We start from the raw sequence: 26,928 nt of genomic DNA, 5'->3' as shown, positions 1-26,928 counted from the left end.
CTACAAAACACAGTCACTACACTTATACAGTAAATCCTGTAAAAAGCTTTGAACCTCATGATATGAAAGGCACTACCTGTCCCTGAGGGAAATGGCAAATTCAAACCTCCAATCCATTGATTCTATGCACCTTTTCACTATAATTATAATTTGAAACTTACCACCCAATTTGAGTCTTCTTTTATTTCACTACATAATGAAGCATTTGTAAGTTGAGCACCTCCCTTGCCCTGAGATATTGGGACAATCCTGTATTATATACCTAAGCAATGTGAACTATTGAAGGTATTCTTTGTATTTGAGTGTGTTAAGACTCTGCATTTTTGTTCTGGCAAGTGCCAGAAAAATCAATGCTTAATATGGTTAATAATATTGACTTAAGAGAAATAACTGCCAGAAAATGAATACCAAATCCACACATAGGTTGTTACATTGCAAAGACTTTTTGTGTCACCAGTATATATATACACACACACACAAGACAAAAAGTTCCTTTCAGCCGACAAGCCAAGTCTTCTCATAGCAGGGTGGCAGAACTTGGGAAGTTGTGGGGATGAATTTCATACTTTACTAAACTACAAGAGCTTTAACCCACAAAATAGACAGTTATTACACTTTACATTATATCCTGTGAAGAGCTTTGAGATGTCTCAATAATCTATATCAAATGCAAGGATTATTATTTATTTTTAAGAGTGGAAATCTGAAGTAAAACAAAATTAAGACTGGAAATACACAGCTAATCAATTAAAATCTGGAAGACAAAGGTTCAGTGTCAGTTAAATTTTGGCAAATCATTTTCAGTTAAATAAACTGAACATCCCCCTATTTTATTCCATGGTATATTACGTGGAGAGAGTTTACTTCAAAACATGCCACTGAATTGTTATCGTGAACAAAGCAGTTGTGGGAATGGAGAGTAGCGAGGCAGAGCATGCATCAGAATTAGGACTGCACTAAACTTTACAATTAATTATACAGAAAAAAAATCTGCACAACTAAAGCACTAAGACTTCAACTAAAAATAATTAAGACAGATTCTCAATCATCAACCTGCATTCTTTAAAAATACACATATTGTGTAATATTGGAAACTTGTTTGCTAATGAGAAACGCAATTTAAAGAACACTAGTGTCCTCTGCTGGACTCCTATTGCATTAAGATGCATTCGCACCTCACAGTGCAAACCTATTGGGTAAATTTCCTTACTCCACGCATCCATTTACCTAGCAGCGGTAACTAGGAACCCGATTGTTAGTAGATTAGCAGATAGCTTTTCCAGGGGTAATAATTGCTCAAAAAATGCAAGGATTGCATTATTATCATGGTGAGGGCTCTACTCTGGATTTTAACATATTACTAGTGTAATGTATGGAGCTGCAGGAAACTGACCAGGAGCTTGTTTGAATCAAAGTCTGTGCTGAGTTTGCTGGTTTCACCCAGCATTTCAGGAGACTAAATTGGTCCAGGCTTTCACAGGATTAGGGAGTGGAAAACCAGCAGCTACGGGAATGAAGAACAGCGAGGCACTGCATCAGAATTAGGACCACACTAAATCTTACAACTTATTCTATATGTGTGTGTATATATATATAAAATCCTGTTTCTACAGCATCATTCCACTGATTGTGTATACATGTTGGTTGGGTGGGTTCTTTAGCTGCAATATCCTCTACGGTCGAGTGGCCATACCTCTGATCTTATGGTGCCAGAAGACAAGTGCCCCAGCAAGAACTGGCCTGTCCAGGAGCAGAGGCATGTGTCAGTGGGCAGCAGGAAACACATGAGCAAAAATTGGAACAGTACCCTAAAAATTCAATACAAGAAAATGAATTTCAACCAGTGCACTTTGATAGCAGAAATTAGCTACACACACAACTCCAGGTTTCTTTGGTACAAAGATTTTTTATTAATGTCATACAAACAAAAGGCAAGTGTTTCAATAGGGCATTTCAATATACCCAACCATTCAAAATGGCAAGAAAATTCAATATTTGTGCATGCGGTTTATGAAGAAAAGAGGCAGTTTTAAAAAGTATTTACATTCTAAGAGAAATGTAAGAATTTTACAAGATAGGCAGTGAAAGTTTTGTACACATTCACAAATGTACACACCCAGCAACTGATAGTGTGCTTTAAGTGCCAGGACAACAGGTAAAAATAAAGAACCTAAAGGGGACAAGACACAGGAGACAGCTGGAACGCTGCTGAAAAAATATTTAGTCTTAGAAGTGAAACGTCTCTTGCTGGGCATCAATCTGGAAGGCATAGCCATCTTCAGTGGTATCAGGCATAACATTCTGGTCTTCTTCATTCTGCAAAATGAAATTTGAGAGCTCAGTCAACTCTTAATACTGGACTGTTCAGTGTGGCCTGCTTTAACAAGGCCCACATGCAACAAGACCAATGCCTGCAAATAATTGAGCAGGATTGGAATTAAAATTTGAGAAGCCTCTAAATGCCAGATCTCCCAATTGCTTACCTCTTCCGAAAAGTATTTCTCTATTAAATTCAAAGAAGCTTTGTAGACCAGTTCATTTTCGTGGGACTGCAGAGCCTCAATCTTGTCCAGGCCACCACACTCTTCAATCATGAGACAAAGCTTATCTGTTCCATCAATCTTTTCGGCAGTCTGAAAAGTAAGAGAAAAGTCACACAATGTGAACTACAATGTGCTGCAATTCAGGACCATAACAATGACTGTATGTCTAACCAGACACAGCTAGAATTATCTTGTTGAATCTTCCTTATTGGGAGTCAAATATAACATTCTTGAATATTGTCAGTAGTGAAGAGCATGTATTTTCCATTCAAATGCAACAGAAGGTCTGAATAAATAGTGAACAATGGCAATCACAACTTACCAAGAAGATATTGGTAATGGCATCCAGAATGACTTGGATGGTCTTGCAGTCTTTGACAGATAATAATGCTAACAATGGTTCCACAACTCCAGCCTGGACAAGGAACACAATCTGCTCAGCTGAACCACCACTGGTATAATTGGTCACAGCCCATACAGCCTCCTTCTGAGACTTGAAGTCACCCTACGGAACAAAATTAGTACACGTTATACAAAGCAAACTTAGCCAACCTATTAAAACAGTTCAATTTCTCTACAGCTTTCCATGTATTGTTACCAGTCAAATCATAACTAGCTAATACTGTTTGCCAGTTTAGAAAGCGCACTTTAAAAATGTTCCCGTAACCTCTCCCCACTGGGACACTAATCTTCACTGGTGTGCTCACCTTTCCAAGCAGTTGAACAAGGGGTGGGATCAATCCACTATTGATAACTGCCTGGATCTGTTCTTGCCTTCCAGCGGTGATGTTGGAGATGGTCCAGGCAGCCTCCTTTTGGATGTTGGACTTTGGGTGGATGAGTAGGTCCGCAAAGACGGGCAGCACTCCAGAGTCCACCACTAGCTGCGTCTGCTCATCGGTTCCAGTAACAATATTACCCACTGCTCTCAGTGCAGGCGTCTGAAAGACAATCACAGGATTTCATCAAGTTATGACATCTCTGGAACAAAGATTTTTTTTTTTTTTTTTTTAAAGTTGCCAATGCCAAATTCCATTCTTTTAAGCTTCAAAATAAAATAAATTTCAGGTCTTCTGATCTGCAATATCAGCACAATGTGTTATATTATCCACACACTGCCCGGAAGTTTAGCAATTATGCCAAATCATATGAAAAATCAATACATCAAATAACCGAGGCTTACGATGGTGGAAGCAACCAATTCATGAAACTTACCACAATCGCTAGTTCATGATATGCAAGCAGCTGCACCAACCGTGGCACAATCCCAGTGTTCACCACCACTGCAATGCGATCGTTGGAGCCATCAGTTAGGTAGGAGATGGCCCAGCAAGTGTCTGCAAGGACTTCCTTATCGTCGTGGTGCAGAAGGCGTACAAGGAGGGGCAGAATCTGCTGTATGGCTTCTATCGGAGGAGCAGGGTTCTTGTTTCGGCACAGATTGGAGATCGTCCAAGTAACATTGCGCAGATAGCTGGACTGCAACAAGAGGTGGAGTGTCAAATTATGAACAGTTGCAGCTAAATGCTTTGCTCCAGCCACCACATAAAAAAACTGACATGGTTCAACACCCAAGAATATTCTCCCTTACTGCAGTTATTTTTGTGGTTAACAAGGTGAAGCGCCAATATGTAAGAACTTGTAGATCTCAGTATATTAGTGCAAATAAACTGAATTTTGTGGGAGAAACCATTTTCTTGATCCAGCCATTACATTAGCTGCAGCCCATGGGATCAGCAATTTAATATTGTTGAAGTGTGACTAATTTGACAAAATATGTTTAAAATTGAGTTAGACTAATGTTAGGGTTGCAAAACTGGAACTGGAATCATCAACTTACTGAGAACACAGACAATTCAGGAACAGCCAATAAAGTCAGCAATGGCCCAATTGCTCCATGCTTGATAACCAGGTCTCGGAAGTGTGATCCATCACCTGAAACAATAAGAGTTTATTAGCTACATAACCTTATCCTAACTAGAACCACATATGGACTTGCCAGCAGGACACATATGCAGGACTCGTGCCTGATGTTGCCCTTTCATTAGCCCCATCTCAAAGACCCCAATGAACCGCAGTCTAATAATTTAAGTGAGCCAATCCGATATAGCCATCAAACTCAGTTTGAATAGCGAATAGGTCAAATTATGGCTAGAAATTAATCAAGAGAACTTCAAAACAATTAAGTTTGGTATTTCATACTTTTTCACTGCACTTACCCACTATGTTTCCCAAGGCCCATACTGCTTGTTCACTGATATGAGCATGAGGAGATGCTAGCAAATTGATGAATGCTGGAATGCCACCACCGTCAACCACAGCCTTGGTCTGGTCTGAGGTTCCAGAAGCTATGTTGGTAAGGGCCCAGGATGCTTCAAACTGAATAGGGCTGCAGTCAAAATTCCCCAGAAACCCCACAAATCTTGGGATCAGACCAGCTTCAATGATGCCGTCTATGGGAGGATGTTTTTCCCTGGACAGGAGTTTCCTGAAAGAAAACTTAAAGGTAAGCAAAGACCAGTTTTCACCTACCCATCTTTTAACTGGACTGTATGACTTCTGTACTCCCTTGTCCACCCCACCCAGCTCAGTGTCAGGCTCCACCACTGTTTAAGTACTACGAGATGCTACCCCGCACAAAGGGTGCTATATAAATACAATATTGTATTGTGGCACAGTGTTATTCATGGTGTTTTCTGCCTTACGCAAGCACATGAGTAGCTGAGAAAACAAAATCCTCGATACAAAAAGCCTCGTGGATCTCTGAAAGTTGGTGAATCAAAACCGTTCGTTCTGCCTTTGATTACAACAGTGGAACCATTCGGTCAAGCAAAAACTGTAACCGGGTACTTGAGCAGAAACCTTCAGACTGAAGGGATAGTTTTTTTTTTAAAAAAACCCACGGATATTGAAATAATCAAACCGTGGCAGGCAGTTTCGCAGTCCCCTCCTTTTTAAGCTCGCAGCCAGTTGGTAGGCCCTTTTGTTTGCAGAAGCAGACCATGTAGATAGGCCACACTGTGTTGTTCTGCAATTCGCCTCATGACCAGATTAAACGGCAACTACATCAGCTCCTCCAATGTGTTGCTATGGCCCCAATGAAGAGGGGGGGGAAGCCAATGGCCGTCGGGAGCAAAGCAAAGGAACCTGAGATTTTGCAACGCAATGAAGATTGTGAGAAGAAAGGAAAATATTCATTGCAGTGCTGGTGTAAAGTAGGAGGGGAGGGATATATATCCCAAGCATTTATTTGTGGTGGTTTGTAAGCTGTGAGGGGGGGGGGGGGGGGTTATTATTGAAGGCTTTATAACTCAACCTTCAAATGCCTGTGAGTGCTGAATCGGGGTGTGAACCCACCTGGCAGCTTGAGTCGCCTGGAGCTGAGTTTCCAAACAGTTGCTCTGAACGCCTTGAATCACCTCTTCCAAACTCATATGCGTGGAACCCTGGTAAGGAAATTTCACACAGTCACACAGACACCGATCAAATAAAAATACACGCCACAACGGGACAGCCAAAGGGGGGAGTCCGGAGCAGACGGCGGTTTACCTGCGTGTTCTGTTGCTTCTCCTGTAGCGGAGACACCGCCTCGTCCGGGAAAGTGCTCACGTTCCTCTTCTTAAACAACTGATCGTCCTTCTTAGCTTTCCGCAGCTCAACGCTGGATTCGATCCGCCGGCGCCTCAGCTCCTGAAACAAACAAAAGAGGACACACATATATATTATATATATATATATATACACATATAAAACGTGAAACCCCCGTCAGTTCGCGCACAGACCGCGGTAACCGCACCGCCGCACACCTTTTTTTTCCTCTCTCTCTCGCTCTCTCGTCCTTTGAAAGTGCAACTTACGTTGGCGTCTCTCCCCTTGTTCTTGAACTGGGTGAGGCGGGGGGAGGCGTTCTCGTTGGCAGCGGACATCTTCCCCGGACTTTTGCGAAAGACAATCCCGAGGTCTCTATAAAAATCTGCCTTTAGGGTTTTAAACGAAAAAAAAATGAATCGGCGCCACTCCCCACCATTCCGCACCCCGCGCGGCGCAAACAGTCGCGTCCCACTATTTTTTTTTATTCGTTTTTTTAAAAAAAAACCTTTGCCATCCGCGACCTTGAAAACGCCCCCTGCGCTTTTTTTTAAAGAAAAAAAAGAACATTTTAAACTGCAGCGTCGGGTTTCGTTCATCGATTCCCTTTATTTGCTATTTACTTATCCTATTCCTTCGAAAGGTAAGGATTAAAAACCCGCTACTCCGCTGACGTCTCGCGGCCGCAACTCGAAAGCCAATCGCGCGCACACACACAAAAAAAAAGAAGGCGGAAAAAAAGGGCCGCAATCGGAACCCATCTTTTTAAAAGAAAACTAATCATTTTTTTTTGGGCGGGGGGTGACCGCATCACGTCAAAAGAGGGGGTGTAAGTGAAATCAGGGAACCCACAAACCTGGTTTGAACCCCAATGTTCTCGGGGATCCGCGGTGTGTCCCTCTGAGCGGAGCTGCAGCACAGACAGACAGACAGACACAGACACGAGTCCCGGCGGAGGGCGGCAGTGAGAGCCCAACCCGCGCCCCGGCCGCAATTTAAATGCCGGCGCCGCCGCCCTCCCATTGGCCGATTCGATTCAAAGCAAGCACGCCATTGGCTGGTTTGAATGTAGCCCGCGTTGTCGTGACGAGGAGCCGTGCCGTCACCTGACCCGATGCCGGCCCCGCCCACCGCGGCGGCGGCCCCGCCCACAGCCCCCCACCCCCTCTCTTCCTGGTAATGCCAACAACAACAACTTGCACATATATATAATATGCGCAACACAGTACAATTTACGTTATTTATACAGTGCCCTTCGCGTGGAGGAGCTGCCAGTGTACTTGCTTAAGCGCTCTGCGATGCCACCACCCCCCCCACCCACCGCCGACGGGCGCTCTTACAGACGTAACTTGTCGTTGAGCCGCGAGCACCGAGCACCGAGCAAAGGCTCTGCTTAACAGTGATAACGGTCCTTGCATTTGATGCAGCGCCTTATCACGTCGTTAAGACATCCCAGAGCAGCTTTACGGAGCCCACTGTAAAGTGATTTACTGTATATTTGGTGGGCAAACCTCCCCGTGAGGGCTCAAACCGCACTCGGCTGTCTGATGACCAACTAATGACCGTCCTCGGTGCTGAGTTGGCACCGATGTGACGAGGCCAGGCCCTGGAACATCAGAATCATATCGATCCTCCACGGCGGTCTCCGTAGTAATAAACCTAGCATTTGATATAGCTCACGAGATGCATCAATGCGCTTCGCAGGATTTGCTGTAAGGCAGTTTGACTGTGTATTTTGTGGGCAGTAATACGTAGCAGCAGCCGATTGCACACAGCAATGTCCCACAAGCAGCCATGGAGCGAGAGACAAAATAGCCTCGAAAAGAAGAAAGTAAAGGCCTTGACAGACACAGCGCTTTGGGACGTGAACGGTGCTTTACAGATGTAATTTGCTGCTGTTGGTAGAGTTAGTGAACAGCAGAGGAGCGAGTGAGCCCCGGTAAAGGGAAAGTTTCAGGACACGGGAGTCGAAGCGACAGCTCGAGCCGATCACAAGCAAATTGCCGTGAGGTTAACAGTAATTCCGAGACGGTAATAATTTGGCCGCGACCGCTTGCGGTGGGGGGGGCACCGCTGTGCGCCAGACCGGGGGGGGGTGGGGGGGGGGGGAACACAGGCGGTTCGCTCTCCCGGTGCAGCGCTTTAGAGGCGCGGACGCGCGCACACGCGGACGGACGGCGACGGTTGCCACCGCGGGGGAAGGGGAGCCCCCGGGGGGGGGTTGGTGGGTGGGGGGTCCCCCGGGGGGCGCCGCGTCCGAGGTCCGTCCCGGGAATGGGTGTCTCCCTCCGTCCGTGACCTCTCCCCGTGTCTACGTGTGCAGTCGCTCTCCCCCTCCCCACCCCCCCACTCCCCCTCCCCACCCCCCACTCCCCTCCCCCCCCCCCCCCCATCGAGGCGGCAGAGCCACGTGTCTATGCAGCGCTGCGGGCACACAGCCCGCGTGGTGACCCAGTGGCCTAATGGATAAGGCATCAGCCTCCGGAGCTGGGGATTGTGGGTTCGAGTCCCATCTGGGTCGGGTCTCTCTTCCTTTTTTGACGGTCCCGCCCGGACCCTGTGGCCTCGAATTTATTCCGCCGCCCCCGCCGGCCCCCGCCGGCCCGGCCCGGCCGCCCGGCCCCCGGGAGACCCCCCCGGCGGCCCCCGAGCGCTCGGCGCGGCTCCGGGAGCCGGCGCCGGGGCGAGGTGGGGCGCGCAGTTCGCGGTGGCCGCCAGCAGAGGGCGAGAGTGAGGCGGGTTTTCGCAGCGCCGCCGCCGCGAGGAACGCGGACGCGGTTTGTAATCAAAACGCCTTTTTTTTTACCCCCAAAATAAAGAGAGAAAATGCAACTATTTTTATACATATATATATATATATATATAAACCGCGTCACAGTCCCGAACGTGCAAAAGTGCTGCGGGTAATGCGGTCCTCTCGTTTACATGGAACGGATTAAAGCGGATCGTTCGTTATTATTGTTGTTGTTATTAATTATCGTTAATATTATTATTATTATTATTATTGTGTGTTATTATTCCCGAATAAGATCACGGAGGGGGGGGGGGAGGGGGGGTCGCGGTTTATTTGAACTTCGATGTGTGTTGTGTTGTGTGTTTTTTATTCCCCTCCGTGGAAATTTGAGTGGACTTTTTTTTTCGCAAAGTGGGTTTAATAATGTGCATTGAACGCACATTTAATAATAATAATAACAACAACAACAACAACAACAACGCTATTATATTATTGTTTATTCCCACACACACACACACACACACACACGGAAACGTTGTCACCAGAGATCCCAATTCCCTCTGAATTTTCCTGATGTGGACACAATTATTATTATTGTTGTTATTATTATTCATTATTAGATTACAACAAAATACGGTTATTATCAGAATTGTAAGCACCGACACACACTTTATCTCAAAGGAAAATTTGCACCATTCCCCCCCCACCCCCCAACCCCTCACCCCCTCCTCTCCCTCTCTCTCTCTCTCTCCCTCTCTCTTTCCCTCTAATTTCCAATTAAACACCACATTCCTGAAGGGAAACGAGAAGCGCAGTGTAGGATCTGTGGGGACAGAGGTCCTCCCAACACTCACTCCCTGGACGTTGAGAAGGATCATTTGGAAAGGGACGTCGCGTCGACGAGAACAGAAAAGGGGGAGAGAGAGAGAGAAAAAAAACCACCACTTTCAGCTATTGCTGAGATGGACACATTATTTGGGGCGGAATTCCTAAACCCCCAATGAGAGGGAGAAAACAAAAAAACCCCATTGGAATTCGCATATCCCATCAAAGTAATATTGGAGAGAGAGAGAGGGAGAGAGAGAGAGAGAAAAAAAAAGGATTCCCGACTCTGGCATCGCCTGGAGATTTCTTGGGGGATGAGATTTATTATATTTTCTCCCAGTTTTGTGGTGGTCCTCATTAGCATAGCTCTGGAGGTATATAAAAGTTGTTGCCTCCCTCTCTCCCTCTCCTTCTCTCCCTCTCCCCCTCTCTCCCTCTCTCTCTCAGTCATTCACTGGTGTTGTCTCAGCGATGGAGAGGCTTTTGCTCTCACTCTTCGCCCTGTGGACAGTCGCACAGACGAGTGCGAAAGGTTCAGGTGAGAGCCAACACACAAAGTTATTTTAAGTTGCAATCACGAACTTTCTCTCTCTCTCTCTCTCTCTCTCTTTCTTTCTTTCTTTTTTTCCCCCCCAAAAAAATATGCAAAAAACGTGATGTTCGTTAAACCGTTGATATGAGGTGAACGTTCGCCAACGTTGAAACGTGTGGAACGAACCGACTGTTGTAACTTAGCTGCTGTTGGGCAAAAAGTTTGTGTGGTGTGTGTTTTTTTTCTACAAAAAAAAAAGAAAAGGAAAATAATTATTATTTGCTGCCTGGGATCCGAGAGGAAGGGCTGTCAAACGTGTCAGTAAGGTGCAATATCAAATGCAAGGATTATTATTAGAAAAGGGTTATCAGAATAAGGATTATTATTAGAAAAGGGTTATCAGAATAAGGATTATTATTAGAAAAGGGTTATCAGAATAAGGATTATTATTAGAAAAGGGTTATCAGAATAAGGATTATTATTAGAAAAGGGTTATTGGGATTATTATTAGAAAAGGGTTATTGGGATTATTATTAGAAAAGGGTTATTGGGATTATTATTAGAAAAGGGTTATTGGGATTATTATTAGAAAAGGGTTATTGGGATTATTATTAGAAAAGGGTTATTGGGATTATTATCAGACTGAGTGCTGCGAACTGTCACACTCTCTTCCTGCGACGCAAATGGAAATGTAATCGTACGTGATTTGACACACTTAACCGCTTCTTAATGTCCAGCCATGGTTTCCGTGTACGGTAATAACTGCGCGTCTTGGTTTTGGATCACTGTGCGCCGGGCAAGTCCCAAGTTGGATGCCTGGTCAAGGGTTGGGGGGGAAAAAAATATCCACCAACTCTTTGTGGGACACTCCTGTGCGCAATAGCCTGCCATGTTTTGCCTACAAAATACACAGTCGGTACACTTTAGAGTATATTCTGTGACGTGCTTTCGGGACTTCTCAATGACGTGATAAGGCGCTAAGTCAAACGTAAGCATTATCATTATTTGAATTGACATATTGCGGCCGCTACCAACTGGCCTCAGTGTCCCTGAGCCAGAAGCTCAACTGATGCTTCCCCCCCCACCCCCACCCCTCCCTAACCCAACGAGACCAATTATAGCCCCGGCTGAGATCAGCACAGACTAGAAAGTGAACCCGTCACTTTTCCGCTCTGTGTGATCTACTCCTGCAATGGAGGCGATGCATAATGTCGGGATTACTTTTGGGCTTGTAATTTGGTGGGTTTTGGGGCTACAAATTTTATTTCAATTTCTGACAAGCTTCCCCCTTGTTGTCTGCCCATCAGCAGCTGTGAACGCCGGTGCTCGCTCTCCCCGACACCAGAGGAAAAATGGGAAGTGGCCGGGAACGTGGGATCCTTTCCAGGAAACCAGGAACGAGAGCATGGAGAGAGCGGCGGCGAGGAAAGATGGTGCTGAGCAGCACCGGCATCAGCTGTCCTGGGCTCCGCAGGCCGGGTCCAACCGCTCGCCCGCTGACCTAACCCTCACTCGTGCTCGCACCGTGCAGACTCACCCCCTTCCCCGACCCGGCACCCTCGCCCTCCTCCCCGCGCTGGGGCCGAAACCGGGACGCAGGGAAGACTCCGGCCGGGATGAGAATCGCTCCAGACGTGGAGGCTCCCGCAGCGCGGAACGAGTGAGCAGCACAAACCTGTCTCTGGCCACCAACCGGCGCTCGTCGAGCCTCCTTTACCACTTCAACATCATCCGAGAAGGTAAATCCTACTTTCGCACCAAGTTTTTTTTTCTCTTTTTGGTCGTCCGGGTGTCTGACGCACAAAGAAACCCAACTCGTCACAGTGGTTAGGTGTATCCAAACCAAACTGAGACTATTCACTGCCTCCCTTATTCCCCCATCTCCTTTCCTACCTCAATCCACGACTGTTTGTGGGACGCTGCTGTGCGCAATTTGGCTGCTGCGTTTCACCCACAAAATACACAGTCAATCCACTTTACAATGTATTCTGTGAAGCGCTTTGAGTCTCAAAGTGGTGATAAGGTGCAAATGAAAGGATTATTATTTATTAGACTAAACCAGCAAGTTGCCTTGGGTAAAGGTTCGCATGTAACTGTGCGTGCGAGAAGAGGCTGGGAGGTGAGTGACGGACACACATTCAATCTCAGGGACGTAAGTCACGTCACCCCCTTCTTTGCACGTCTCCTGTGTAAGAGCTTTACTCCACTTGCAAGTTGCTGCCTTAACCTCCCTGTTTCTTTTTTCTCTCAAAACAGAAGATTACGACAAGCAGATGTGTGCGATCGAATGCAGAAAGGAAAAGAATGAGCAGGAGTTTTACTGCAGCAGTGAGTTTGGTAAGAAGCTGGTAATTCGTACGTCCACTATGACTGCCCATAGCTACTCTCACAACCAGACGCATAACTCTCTTCCACACACAGCCACTCCTGTACCTCGTTGTGTACCACTGTTGCTTTACCAGACTGCGGCTGACGATGTATCTTTGTAAACAGCGATAAGCGCCATCATCCACAGCATAGACCCCCTGGGGAAGGGGCTGCGGCTGGTGACCGTGCTGGTGGACAGCGATGGCTTCTATCGGACCAGCCGCCTGTATGTGACGCCGGATGGATTCTTCTTCAAGGCGCACGTTCTGGTCGTCGACACTTTCAACTGCAAGCGGCCGTGTCCGGACCTGAAATTTGGTGAGTTTTGTTTGACTAAAGAGCTTATTTACCTGCTCGTTTCTCTACCATATCGCCTACTAAAATCTACAGTCAATTCACTTTATAGTACACTCTGTGAAGCGCTTTGAGACGTCTAGAAGACGTGACAAGCGCTGTATCAAATGCAGGGATTATTATTATATTATTATTACCATCAATTCTCTTGCTCTCCTGTCGGGGTTGAGCCTAAACTGTGAGTGTCAATGGGTTATTTTAATTGGGAAGGGAAGGGGGCATCAGCTGAGTCTGATCCAGATCGGATTCAAATCTGTCCAGAAAAAGCTGGTATCTCTTCACATAACACAAAGATAACACAGGGAGAGTTTGCAGCTGCGGGGTCTATTTTAAGCAAACCAAATGTACGGACGCCCATGTATTGATCTTGCAAAGGATTTACAACAACAAGATTACATTTGTAGAGCGCCTTTCAAGTTGGGAGGACGTCCCAAGGCGCTGGACAGTGTCCAGCATTTCGACCCGAGCTGGGGTTGGGGGGTGGAAGGGAACGGGGGATGGCCGATGGCATGGTCGAAGAGGATGGTCTTGAGGCGGGACTTGAAGGAGGCTAAGGAGGGGGCGAGGCGGAGCGATTGTGGGATGGAATTCCAGAGGTTGGGGGCAGAGTGGCAGAAGGCTCTCCCGCCAATGGTGGGGCGGGTGGGTCGGGGGTCGTGGAGCAGCCAGAGCCGGCTGAGCGGAGGGAACGGGCGGGTTGGTAGGTTAATTTATTATGAATTGAACAACTAATTATTTTCATTGGTTGGTTATTAAATGATTAGGCGCACATCCACTTACCTCGGTACACCTACATTTACACAATTTTTTTTGTCCTTCACTCCCTCCATGTGGGACTGCTGTGCGCAATTGGCTGCCGCGTTTCACCCACAAAATACAGTGAATGTTCACAATATATCATGTGAAGCGCTTCGAGACGTCTCAAGGACGTGATAATGCAAGGATTATGATTATGGAACTATTTCGCTTCGTTGGTTGGTAATTAAAGGGTTAGGAGCACATGTACTTACCTCTGTATATACCTACATTTACACACATGGTGCATAACAGGTCCCGATGTTTTTGTAATCCTCAGGTGCTCGGTACATCATGATGGGCCAGATTTATCACAGGAGATATTCTCTACCTGCCTGGGTGCAGGAGCGTGTGACTGGGCGGCTGAAACCCGGGGACGGGTTGGTGAAGAGCAGCAGCTACGTGAAAAGGTACAACAGAAAAAGAGAGCAGAAACTACAGGCAGCACAGGACGGGAAATGCGGAGGATCTTTTCCAGGAATCTCAGGGAAATAAAACTATAATAATAAAAGTCCTTGCATTTTGATATAGCGCCTTATCACGTCTTCGACACGTCTCAAAGCGCTTCGCAGGATATGCAGTAAAGTGGATCGACTGTATTTTGTGAGTGAAACGCGGCAGTGTCCAACAAACAGTCGTGGAATGACCAAATCATTATTATTTTTTACGCCCGGAATTATTACCCCAGAAAGCGATCCGCCATCGACTAACAACCGGATTCCTACTCACTGCTCGGTAAACAGAGGAAAAATACCTGAAGCAACATACTGATGTTGTTGCTAATACGTGGCTGTCAGCAACAGAGCCGGGCTTTCTGCGAGTGAGAATTTAAAAACTAAATGTAAAAGCTGCAACTTGTAATAACAGCAAGATAAAGAAACCTTTCTTACCAAAGGACGCAGTTAATATAATGACCTTATTCCTAAAATTTCTGCATGGTCATACTCTGATCTATTCATGGTATGTATATTGAGTAGAAATATAAGTATCGTATGTTACAGATGGCGAAGACAAATTTATTCTCAACAAGCAGAGTGTGTGAACATCTGATTGAGGTCCAGCCTGTGTTTGCCCCCCAAATCTGTTATTTGTTCATACAATATTTAAAAAAATATATATTTTGTACCTCTTGTAAGCGAAAACAGAGTCCACACGAAATTCTCTTTCCAAAATCAATGTACTGTGGTTTTTTAAAGAAAAAAATTGTCTATAATGTTATAGAAGGTTTATTGTAGAAAGTTTACAGCGAGGAGCAAGCTGTCCGCCCCATCGTGTCTGCACTGAGGTGCTACCTTCTGCCATTGTGGAGTTCCATAGCGTAGTGACTCGCCTGGCAAGCGAGAGTTCCTGGGTTTGATTCCTGGGTGGGGCAAAACCTCAGGCAAATTTCCTTACTCCACACTCCTGTTTACCTCGCAGTAAGTAGGAATCTGGTTCCTCGATTGGCGGATCGCTTTCCGGGGGTAATAATCCCTCACAAAAAAAANCCACACAAATTTGATCACTCAATCCACTGCTGTGTGTGGGACACTGCTGTGCGCAATTGGCTGCTGTGTTTCACCCACAAAATACAGTCACTCCACATCACAATAAACGCTTAAATGCTTTCAGCCGTCTCATTGACGTGTTAAGGCGCTATATTAAATGCAAGCTTATTATACAGTATATATACACACATTATTATTAGTGTGACGCTCCAGGTGGGATTTACACTGATCTCAGTGTCCCTGCTCTTTTCCCTGTACTTTTTAGAATTTTTCCCAAAGCTTTTAATCCAACCTCCTGCTGTGTCCTGGCCAACAATCTTCCAGACAAAGTGGTCATTCACCTCATGGCCTGTTTACGGAGACATTTGTAGTTTACAAATTGGCTGTTGTTAAGTTTGCCTACAAATGTCTAGTCACTACACAGTTCACAGGAGCCTGGGAACAGGAGGGGAGGTTAGTGCCTGGATCAAGAGGGGGAGAGAGACGAGAAATAAAAAAAAATAACATCTTCATGTCTGTCTGCACTGTATTTTTATTAAGACTTGTAGGAACACAGCCTGGGTGGTTAATACATGCCTGACGGCCGTAAATCTGGTCGGGTGTGAATGGAGATTGAATTTCTACAGTCGCCCCACATTCCAGCTCCTTTCACTCTCTAAAAAAAGAAACTTCAGCGAGAGCAAGGAGTTATGTAAATGAGCGACTGTGAGAAAGTGACAGCTATTCCCCTTCCTCTGGGAAAGGGCCACTGTACCACATCAAAGCTCTGAGGTGGGTGCAGGGTGGCTGCGTTTGTTTAAAGGCTGAAGTTTAAGGTTTTTTTTGTGTGTCCCCGCTCCCGAGAGGGTTGTGGGAGTCTGCGGAGTCCCTCCACCTGAATGGAGGAGCTTGGTTGGTGCCAGCCCTCACTGTGGTACCAAATGGCAAAGACTGCATATATTCCTAAAGGAAACAATGAGAGCTTTCACTGCGAGAGGATCTCTATAGCTCGACTGAACAATAAATCCTGGCTGAAGCGGACAGACTGGGCTCTGCTTGAAGTTGAGCTGCGAAGCTCACAGTGAAACTTCTTAGAATTGAGTTCAGACAAAATAAGAGGTTTACGATATTCCTCCTTTGCCAAGTTCCCACTGACACCTCGGTTTTGCCCCCCCAGAGCACACAGGTGGCTGATTGGTTAGCAAGGATCGATTCTGGAGGGGGCGCGCGCGTGCGTGTGTGCGCGTGTGTGTGTGTGTGTGTGTGCGGAGGGGGGTGCGGGTGGGGGGAGAAAGAGGAGAAGATCAACTCCAGCCAAGCCCTACTGAGGTGGTCCTTTCCATTGTTGGCAAGTTTTCAATCTCAAATTGCAAGAGTTTGCCCTTAACTGCATATTTAACTACATTTCACATGAAGTTGCAACCGACACCAAATATCCCAGCTCACAAATCACTCCGTGATAAGACCCCAACATAGCCACGGTTTTCCTACTCACATTGCCATTAAACTGGGAGCTAAAGTTCGCTTTCGAGCCCCGGATCTCAGTCGTGCTAATCCACAACAGGAGGGTTTGTTCAGATTCTCATTTCACAGAGAACATCATTCGGGATCATGTTCCAGTAAATGTGCAGTTACTGACCCCAACCATCACATCTAACCTCTGCCTGGATTAAAAAAAGCTCAAGGTTGCGACCCCCATTTCCTCTGTCGCCATTAAAGTGATTTAAAACACTTGAGCATGTTACAATCCTGAAAATTATTACACCTTGTGGGACCTGATCACTCAGACTTGCTAAGATCAAAGCTAATGATACCCGATTTGAGTTTGGGAACAGTCGTCTTAATCTTAAAATCAAATAAAAATTAGCAAAACAAAGCCCTCCTTTCTCAAAACCCTCTGAGAAGATATTATTATTTCTAGGAGTAGATTGAGTTTGTAACACCCCTGAAGAACTTCCATTCAGAGGATCTCAGCTTACCTGACTGGGAATAAAAAATTTGAGAACCACGGGGGGGGGGAAAAAAAACTTGTTTTAATTTGCAAGTCGGTTTCCCTCCCACAGTCTTCCTTAAAAATAAGTGTCTTCATAATTGAGACTGAATTTAACAATTTTGCCACATTCTGTACTTTCTTAAAAATTAAGACAACGGTCTTAAGGCTGGGATCGCATGGAATTGCATATAGGATCTGGCACTCACTTCGGCAGCTCTGAATGATTCTGAACTTATTTCTAACAGGGGCGCAGGCTCAAATCTACATTATTCCTTGTGTTGTTGCAGAGACTCAGTCACTTGCAATGGTTAAAGATTGACGGACCCAAGTTGGACTTTCGAATTGTGCAGAAGATCAGAATGTTGGCTTCTGCCAAGTGGCCGAACAATAGCAAATGGCACACGGCCTGAAGCCACACAGAAAGGGAATGGGAGCGAAACCACAGCCCTGGGGAACTGGAGGAAGGCAATGGCAGACACAGAGAACCTACGCGAAGCTGAGATTTTACTTCTTTCTCTCCAGCTAATTTTGTTGTAGGAAAGTCTATCTCCTTTTCCCATAGCCCCATTATATTCAGTGAGCTGGATCCCTGGCTTGGATCAGCTAACTCAACATGAGTCAGAACTCGCAGTTGTGTGGCTCAAATATACCCTGGCATAGCGATGTTTTGAGGGCGGGGGAGAAGGGAAGAGGAAATGGGAGTGGAGAAATCGAGTAGAATCCAACCTTTGTACAATTTTAAATAGCTGGATGGGATATTGGGAAAGGAAACAACTTCACATTTAACATCATTTTGCTTCATTCACACTTAAACCTTTTTAGGTAACCGACCGTGAGGCACTCGCGTAAACTCAGCGTAAGATTAACCAAACGGCACACACTGGCTGCTGAGTTTTCAATGTCCACCCAGTAGGAATTGATGGGGAAAAGAACATTTTAATTGACAATTTCAAAATAGAAAAGCATAAGTTCTTAAACAGCCTCTAAAACAAAAGCAAATAATACTGATAATCCTTGCATTCGATATAGCGCCTTGTCACATCGAAGTGATGTCTCAAAGTGCTTCACAGAATATACTGTAAAGTGCAGTGACCGTATTTCGTGGGCGAAACAAAAAGCAAAGGCAGTTTGACAGTAGCTCGGAAACCCATTTCTCTGCCGCACCTACCGACCCTCACGTGACTGGTGAGCTCACAGCAAGGACGAAACCCACACCCTCAGTGCAGGCTGCTTGGCAAATAAAAGAGTGCTTTGTTCAACCACATCCTACAGGGATCGCCAGTGAAAGATTTTTCCTACCTTTTGAGGCACAGCAATTTCGAAACTTTAAGCTAACAACTGGAACTCATTGAATCCCTCCCTCCCCACTTCCCAATCAATCCAAGGTATCGGTTACTTCCAGCATGTCTCACCGACACAATAAATGAATGACAGAAACAAGTTTTTTTTTGTTTTGTTTTAAAATGGGATAAAAAGATGACACCAAGATTGATGTCAAAAACATTACTTTATTGTCTAGGATGAAATGTCCTATCAAGTACAAAAGAATTTACTCCTCATAGTTGCCACAATCTGTTAAAAACATAGATAGCAATCTATTACCTACAGGTAGGAAAGATTTTTTTTTGCAACATTACTCAAAACGAATAAGTTTGTAGATATGAATAAATAGTACAGAAATACTGCGATGTGGTGAAGAGATGTGCAGTGTTTCACAACTCAGAGACAGTTCAGAGATTCCCCCTTTTTTTTTAAATCATTACAAATGCATACAATATGCAGCATTTCAAATTTAAAAGTGCCCTCACACTTTCTCCAAATTGTTGTCTTGGCTGGAATTCTTAAGAGAGACGCGAGGTCTCACACTGGGTTAATTTAAGCACATACAGAAACACTTGCGTCTTTCTCTGTGGGAGTTAATGGTTTCCTCCGTTTATTGGTTTCATATACATCAATATTTCTGAACCTTAATACAAAAAAAAAGAAACAAAAAAAAAATTCAGCATCTGACAAAATGTTTACATACAAGATACCTTCAGTACACACCGCTTCGTTTTCAGTCGATCAAATTCTGCAGAGTGATTGACAGTTTTCTAGTGCTGCTGCTGCCATAGTAACGTAAACCCCGGAAGCTGCCGTCAGCTTCTGTTTCAATTCAGATTGGTTAGAATAAGGAAACTCTCTCCTTGGATCCCAGTCACACATGTATGTACGCGTGTGCGTGTATACGCACACGATGGTGCCTGCGGTGTGGGTGAGTGCGCGCGAGAGTGCGTGTGTGCGTGTGGACAGGCACAAGTGTGCCTGCTGTATGCGTGCGTGTGTGCATAAGTGGGATGTGTGTGTGTTCATGCGCCCGTCTACGTGAAATGACTCCTTTCAAACAAAGAAAGGACAAAAGGGTTCAGCACTGGCCGTTACCTATAGTAATTACATAAAAAGAAAAGACCAGCTTATCTGCAAACGGGGTCTTTTTATATCGATGGGGGGGTGGGGTGGCGGGGGGGGGGGGGGTAAAGAAAAAAAGCACATAATTAGTTGACAAATGAGAGCAGAAGATTCTAAAAAAAAAAGAAAGCTTCATCTTTTCTCAGTAATAAATAAATACAGCTGTCAAACTTAAACAGGGTTGTTTCATTACAGACAGCGTGCAGACAGCTTCTTCACTGAAGAACTGTGGTGATGAATTCCTCTGGGAAAACTGAAGCCAGCCCTCTCTGTTGGAACAAAAAAGCGCACAGGATGCCTCTCGTAGATCTGCTCCGCACACAGGGTGAGGGGAGGCTGCAACAGTCAAAGCAGGGCTGGGAAAACAAGTTTCTTTCTTTTCCGTCTTCTTCCAAACTCTCCCTTTGAGCTTCTAACAAACAGAACGGGGCGTTTATCCAATTCAGTTGAACAACAGCGCTGGTTAAGGTCAGTCAGTCAGGAAAGCCTGACTCAGTGTATCTGCCTCAGGGAGGAGGGAAGGAGGGATGGAGATGGGGAGGGGGGGACATCAGCTGTTTCTTGCTGCACTCTTGGAAACAGGATTCCTGCTATTCACGCTTTGTACGATTTTTGATTCTTTTTAGAAGTCCAGAGAGTGCTGCCACCTATGCAGTAGAGTGTGTAGTCTGTTAGGAATGAGACCTACGAGGAGGGAGCATAAAAGGGAAGAACAGTTTAGCACCTTTTGTTGCATTAACACTGGGCTGCTGGAGACCCACGAGGCAGCCAACCAGTGGGTAAGAGGGAGGGAGGGAACATTGGCAGCTCCTAAAGATTAGGAGGAAGTTCAACATGACGTCTATCCAGAAACATGCAAAATAAAACCACATTTGCTCCCCACAGCAGGCAGCTGAGCTCAACAACAAATTACATTTATATGTAGTGCCTTTCAGGCTGGAAGGGTTTCCCAGGTGATTGCACAGCCCAGGCTTGATGTTCACTCCCCCATTTCCTTGCCTCCTTTTCCTCTCCTCATGCACTTTGATCCATCAAGCCTGGGAAGACTGGCGATATGCAGAGACTAGACCTTACGCCCCAACCCTCCCGCAGTCAAAACAATTACATTTTTTTTTAACTTTTGCGGAGTCAATCATTGTACACTGCCACATTTCAACACTTAAAACAAAACCAACGAGCATTAAACGCACGTTAAAATGAAATAGCGAAACCAGGGAAGAGATTTATATCGTCACTTTCTCGGGCAGGTGAGGAAAAAAATAAAGTAACAAGTTACAAGAAAAATACTTAAAAGAAAGAGAACTTACAAAGTGCACCCACCATCAGCTCGCTGTCTCACCTATTCGCCTTGAAAGTCTTCAGTTTCTGTACAAAAAATGACTCTAGGACCTCCGCACACTGGTAAAACGGTGAATCGCTGGGATTGTAGTAACGGCAGTTGTCAAAGATTTTGGTCATATCACCAACAAAGTCCGTCAGTTTCTTGTAAAAGCGACGCTGAACTCTTTCTTCCATGGTGGCAAGATCTGTGGTTTTAAATTTAAAAAAACATGAATAAAATAATACTAATAATAATCCTTGCATTTGATATAGCGCCTTAGCACGTCTTTGAGACGTCTCAAAGCGCTTCAGCGAATATATTGTAAAGTGAATTGACTGTATATTTTGTGGGCGAAACGCGGCAGCCAATTGCGCACAGCAGTGTCCCACAAACACTCGTGGGCTGAGTGACCAAATTATTTTTTTGAGAAAAGTTCAGTAAATGAGAAAAGTTGCACAATAAAACACACTGAAAATCTCTCGAAAAAGCAATGTTACATCGATTAGAGCATACGATACTGGGAATGTCAACACGAGAGCTGATAATATTAACATTTGCTTTTGAACACTGAAATAATTTCAACAAAATCCTTAAGAAGAAATCCTTAGAACTGAGCCTGGGAAGGAGGGAGGGGTGAGGAGGGTGGGGAGGGGGGGGGAGAGAAGATGAGAAGGTTAAACAGGTCACGGAAGAATAAATAAATACATGAAAAGGATGAACTCCGACACATTTTCTCTCTCTCTCGCTTCTGCTTTGGACAATTAGCAAACTAAAAGGACTGCATCTCTCCGAATCTGAGTGCAGTCACCAATTTCAAGAGGCAAGCCCACACCTGAGGGAGCTATAAGTGGAACGGTGTCCCAAGCTACTTCTGGTATATTTATAAATATTTTCGGAAAATGGAAAAATTCTCGTTGGTTGGCTTTAACAGATGGGTTCAAAGTGTTGGAAGTTAAAGAACAAAAAAAAAGAAGTGTTTAAACTGCATTGGTTTGATCTCAGCTACTGAACCTTCTCAAAGGTCACTCGAGGTCTCTCGTGTAAAGTGAGAGATGTTCAATTTTGTCCGGCTTAATGTCCCGCGGAAGCAGATTGTTATCGCTGCCTCCAAATAAATGTCACCCATGAGACCAGAACTACTTCAGTGTGAAAGAGCCGGGGATTAAAAGTGCTTTCATCCAGGTATTTATGTCCCTCATTTGTCACGACCACATAAACAGCCAGCCAGCCATCCACGTCTCATTTTCCGCCTCTCGTTTGGTTTCTTCTCCTCTTCCAACAAATTAAATCCCACAAAGAAACGGAGACTGAAAATTTGGGAGCTCCCAAAATTCCCAGCTCGTGGAAACCTCAATGCACATCATCTACACTGCTCCTCCTGAGTTGACTCATTAAGATAGCTTTGGTGGGAGTGGGAATTGTGATATGGACAGACTGGGCTGATATTGGGGAACACTGGATGCAGGGGTGGGGGGGGGGAAAACAACACAAAACAAAATGTCACAAGAAGCAACAATACAGTCAATGTAAGACAAGTGTCTGAGACAAATTAATTTCATACGAGGCTAAACCGTCAACTTACCCATCGGCTCTTTGATGATACCGTAGTAATCTGGCGCATCATTGGGATCCACTGGTTCCAAGAAAGGCCAGGCCATTTTATGAGCCTAAGAGGGATCAAACAATGTGTTATTATGTAGGTTTCTATTAGGAACATGAATAGGCCATTCAGCCCCTCAAGCCTGTTCTGCTATTCTATTAGATCATGGCTGATCTCTACCTCAACTCCATTTACTCACCTGTGAGCCCATATCTTTCACATAGTCACACAATACTTGACAGCGATGGAAGAAGAGGAGGGGAAACGATAGAACAACTCGCAGTGTAGGCCTGTCAGCCCACACCCTGCTCAGTATCGCGCAAGGCGGGGTGGGGGTGGGGGGGAATTATGAAGATATTCCAGAAACATTCTCACCTGTAAGGAACGCAATACTCGTTTAAGACCCTCATAGTCCTTGTCTGAAAGTGGGCTGAGCACAGTCATAGCGTCTTCTGTAGATTGGCACTGAGGGCAGACGTACTCATCGATGAGATCTGCCTCACTCTGCAATATGCCAACACAGCGCCCGTGATACCAGTTCTGGCAGCGATCACAGCCAATGTAAAACCTAGAGGTTGGGGAAAGACGGCATCTTGTTTGGTTCTGAGCTTTCCACTTGTCATCACCAGCCACAAAACGCAAGCATCGATACACAAGAAATCTGCATTCGAACTCGTGAAAATAAAAAGATTCTTGCAGGACTACGTGCAAAGCCGCAGACTCGCAAAGACATTTAATCAATTACACGGCGTAGCAAATGATGAAAATAATTTTCAGCCAGTTACCTTGTGCATATTTTTTTTAAAAAAAGAAAGCAAAAAAGTACACGCAAAATAAAGATTATAGGAAGCTGCAAAGTGCCCAAACGTACATCGCTAAGGTTAGGCCATTATCTTATAGTGAATATTCTAGTGTAGTCGAGACTTAATTCCAGATGTAGTGGTTGAGTTTGCGGTATATCATAATTCAGAAATCTGGAACCCTAGCTTTCAGGAACGCTGATCCAAACGCAATATTTGCGGAGCGGAAACAATATAAATAATAATAATAATCCTTGCATTCGATACAGCGCCTCATCACGTCTTCTGGACGTCTCAAAGCTCTTCACAGAATATACTGTAAAGTGAATTGACTGTATGTTTCGTGAAAGGCAGCAGCCAATTGCGCACAGAGCAGTGTCCCACAAACACGTCGCGGATTGAGTGAAAAATCCCTCAAGTCACTCCCAGTTCCCGGAGGGAAGCCAGCAAAAGTACTGATTATCCATTGACTTTGCCGTTCTTGGGACAAGGGGGTGAGAACAGGACTCAGCTCAGCTACAACGGACCCCCAATCGTCTGCCGACACTTACCTCCTGGATTCACAGATGAGAGAGAGATACCACGAGGACGGATGCCACTCATGGAAAAACATCATTTAACCTGAGTCAGCACCGTTATGAGCAAAGAGGAAACATTTCCGAAACGGGGCAGGGTGGGAGGGAGAGGCCTTTTTTTTTTAGAAAAAAAATATAAATCTAAAATTCTCCAACACTGAACGTTATGGTAGCTCTGAAGCAAGAGAGAGGGGTGCGGGGGTGGTGGGTGGGAAAGAGAACGGGCCAGACAGCAAGACACTCCAAAGCACTGTTTGCCCTTTTCTAAGCACCGGCATAAAACTTTACGAGCAACAAAACGGAAAACAACAACCACCACAACACGCCGTTGAAACCTCAGCAAATTTGCTCCTCGGCCACGACGACGACAGGTGGGGGGGGGTGATGGATATTTCGAGGGATTCTAACCCCCCCCCCCCAAAAAAAAAACTTAACACAACTGCCCGTAGCGTTTCCCCCCCACCCCGCCTCCCTCCCTCCCCGACAGCCCGCGACAGACAGATAAGCATCAGCTAAGGAGGACAACACCGCATGCTTGTCACTCGGGGAGGGGGGGGAAAAAAAAACAAGCGGTTCGCAGGGCAAGAAGGAAAAAAAATATATCTCCGTTGACGTTTCAGCTTACTGTGATTCGTCGTAAGGTGTCCTACAGATACAGTACAGCTCCTCACTGCTGCCCTCCTGAGCTCGTTTACACTCATTGCAAATGTACTCATCCATTTTTTTAGCCTCTTTTTCTGTGATACCAACACACTCTCCGTGATACCAGTTCGTACAGAGATCACAGCCAATGTAGAACCTGAAAAATGAACATGTCTGAGTACTTTTCTTTTCTTTTTTGTTTGTTTGTTTGTTTGGTTTTTTTTTAAAAAAAAAAAACCACGTTCATTTCTCTTTTTCCCCCTACCGACTACTGCAAAAGGTTTGCCCTCAAACCCCCACCCCTGGCGGAGGCGGCAGGTGGGCGAGTTCAGGCCCACTTGGTTGTGCCGACGTGCTGTGCCATGCAGTGCTGGGAATAGGTGTCCACGAGGTGGTGGTGCTGGGGAGGGGGGGGGAAGAGAGGGGGGGAAAAAAAATAAGAAAAAAAAATCCCTAGGACGTACTTTGATTCGTCGTAAGGTGTCTTGCAGATACAGTAAAGCTTTGTGTCTTTCTTGGATTCTTTTGAGGTAGTAGAAATCATCTTCTTCTTCTTGGTCTTCGTGGATTCCTTCTCTTCGTCGCGTTTGCGCTTCTGCGTGACCGCGGCTGGGACTGCGCTCAGTGCCGTCACGGTGGCGGCGTGCACCGTCGCGGTCTGCACCTTCTCTTTCTCCCTCTTCAGTCTGCTCACGTCCCTCTTTAGTTCCTCCTTACAGAGCAAGGAACAAACAAAAAACATTCTGTCTGGTCCACCAGTGACAGAAACAAGAGTTGGCCATTCAACCCCTCGAGCCTATTCCGCCATTCTATAAGATCATGGCTGACCTCTGCACCACAAGACCAATTACCCAACCTTGCCCCGTATCCCTCAATACCCTGACTTAAACATCTATCCACCTCAGTCTTGAAGATGTGAATGCTAACAGACTCAGTGCAACATTACAACGCGAGTGCGATCACGTCAGTGGAGAAATACTCTGAGGAAATGGACGCCGAACATTCTGAGTTGCTGGAAAATTCTAACTAATAACTTTTAAAGAGTTTGTGAACGACCGAAATGGTTTTCAAATGCCCCCCATACATACCTGCACCTCAATTTGAAGTTCCTTATCCAACAATGCCCTTTTCTTTAGAATTTCTGCTTTTAACTGTTCTTTGTGCTTAAACAATAACGCCGAGAGCTTAGTGGCGTTTTGTTTACTGCGCTTTTGCTCCACCGTCTCATCTCTCTTTCTCTTCTTTGCCGCCTGCTTTTCTTCCTTGTCAATTTTGTCCAGTATGTACTTCATTACCTGGTTGCACACAATCATTCTAGATCAAAGTGCAGAGAGAGAGAGAGAGAGCGACAGTCAGAAGAAACCACGATACTCGATTCTTCCTAAAAACTTTTCATTTTCCTCGCGTTAAGTTTACAGTGGTTACTGCACCTGTAGAATCTATTCTTCCAAGGGATCTGGGCTGAGGCATCAAAAAATTGGGCTAAAGGTCAATAAAAGTTGACACAACTATACGACTCAATAATGTATCAATAGAAATTCACACCCTCCAGTAATTCCCAAGGCTTTACAGTAGATGAGGAGGAATTTTGATAATGTTATACATGACAGATGTAATGGCTGCTAAAATCATGGCTACAGGAGGAAAACCTCAATGCAATGGGTTCAGGTACATTGGAAAACACAAAACAAGGGTTTGAGATACTAAATTCAGGATAAGATGGCATTTCTAAACTGCTTAGATGGCCATCACCTGAATGCAACCCATTTTAGCCTCGAAACCCAGTCCCAATCCACCACACAGGAACATACCTCTGATTTTCCTCCCGTTCAGCAGGTGACATCATCCTGTTCTTGGCCTTGAGGTGCTCAATCATAGCGTTGTGTTTCATGACCACCTGAATGACGAGGACAAACCGTTAACTGCACGAAAAGACAACTCAGGTGAGGAGTGTTCAAGAGCACATGGAACAGATATCCTGTCCAAACCGCACAGGCAATCAGACAACATTGGAATATTTTGGAGAAGAGAAAAAAAGAAATTCTGATCGGTGGATCCCTCCGCACATTTATACATCATTATTTTGTTAACCTATTCGTCGTAGACATGCCATTTCATTAGCCATTTAATTGATCCATTCAAACATAACCCAGATTGAGTTTCATGAAAAAAAATGTATTAAATAATGACCCATTAATTAACCAGGCAGTAATGCCAGGAGTTTGGCTACTTTAACGGTGATGGAGTGGAGAAATAGGACACTTCAAACCAGGGCAGTACTAATACAACTATCATCCAACCAACCACTTTGAACCAAACAACAAGCACGCTTTAGTTGTGGTCGA

At 45.2% G+C, this 26,928-nt stretch overlaps 3 protein-coding genes and 1 non-coding gene across 4 annotated transcripts in view; 2 read left to right on the top strand and 2 right to left on the bottom strand.

Moving 5' to 3' along the window:
• Nucleotides 1–1,890: 1,890 nt before the first annotated feature.
• Nucleotides 1,891–7,096, bottom strand: kpna2 (karyopherin alpha 2 (RAG cohort 1, importin alpha 1)). The gene is made up of 11 exons (XM_007888725.2): nucleotides 6,988–7,096; nucleotides 6,401–6,520; nucleotides 6,093–6,233; nucleotides 5,901–5,989; nucleotides 4,763–5,031; nucleotides 4,384–4,478; nucleotides 3,759–4,022; nucleotides 3,251–3,484; nucleotides 2,866–3,048; nucleotides 2,484–2,633; nucleotides 1,891–2,316 (listed from the first exon to the last, which is right to left on the bottom strand). The coding sequence occupies exons 2-11, from the start codon at nucleotides 6,467–6,469 to the stop codon at nucleotides 2,227–2,229; spliced, it is 1,584 nt and encodes a 527-aa protein (XP_007886916.1). The 5' UTR covers nucleotides 6,470–6,520; nucleotides 6,988–7,096; the 3' UTR covers nucleotides 1,891–2,226.
• Nucleotides 7,097–8,579: 1,483 nt separating this feature from the next.
• On the top strand, nucleotides 8,580–8,652 carry trnar-ccg. The gene has a single exon. It is a non-coding gene; the product is annotated as a tRNA-Arg (tRNA).
• Nucleotides 8,653–11,702: 3,050 nt separating this feature from the next.
• Nucleotides 11,703–14,274, top strand: LOC103175609 (UPF0450 protein C17orf58 homolog). Its single transcript, XM_007888726.2, has 4 exons — nucleotides 11,703–11,961; nucleotides 12,479–12,559; nucleotides 12,716–12,907; nucleotides 14,019–14,274. Exons 2-4 carry the CDS (start codon nucleotides 12,496–12,498, stop codon nucleotides 14,231–14,233), a joined length of 471 nt encoding a protein of 156 aa, XP_007886917.1. The 5' UTR covers nucleotides 11,703–11,961; nucleotides 12,479–12,495; the 3' UTR covers nucleotides 14,234–14,274.
• Nucleotides 14,275–18,685: 4,411 nt separating this feature from the next.
• The window catches only part of bptf (bromodomain PHD finger transcription factor), a 45,629-nt gene continuing 37,386 nt past the window's right edge, over nucleotides 18,686–26,928 (bottom strand). Inside the window, 8 exon segments of the mRNA XM_042342415.1 lie at nucleotides 18,686–20,329; nucleotides 20,985–21,171; nucleotides 22,549–22,633; nucleotides 22,942–23,134; nucleotides 24,567–24,740; nucleotides 25,048–25,295; nucleotides 25,672–25,897; nucleotides 26,395–26,480. Of these exon segments, the coding sequence (XP_042198349.1) occupies nucleotides 20,317–20,329; nucleotides 20,985–21,171; nucleotides 22,549–22,633; nucleotides 22,942–23,134; nucleotides 24,567–24,740; nucleotides 25,048–25,295; nucleotides 25,672–25,897; nucleotides 26,395–26,480 (1,212 nt within the window). The 3' untranslated portion in view covers nucleotides 18,686–20,316.

This window comes from Callorhinchus milii, unplaced genomic scaffold (assembly GCF_018977255.1).
Source record: "Callorhinchus milii isolate IMCB2004 unplaced genomic scaffold, IMCB_Cmil_1.0 Scaffold20, whole genome shotgun sequence".
In the NCBI taxonomy this organism is placed as follows: Eukaryota; Metazoa; Chordata; class Chondrichthyes; order Chimaeriformes; family Callorhinchidae; genus Callorhinchus; species Callorhinchus milii.
Note: the sequence above shows the minus strand (reverse complement) of the source record. Positions and strands in the feature narration are given on the sequence as shown.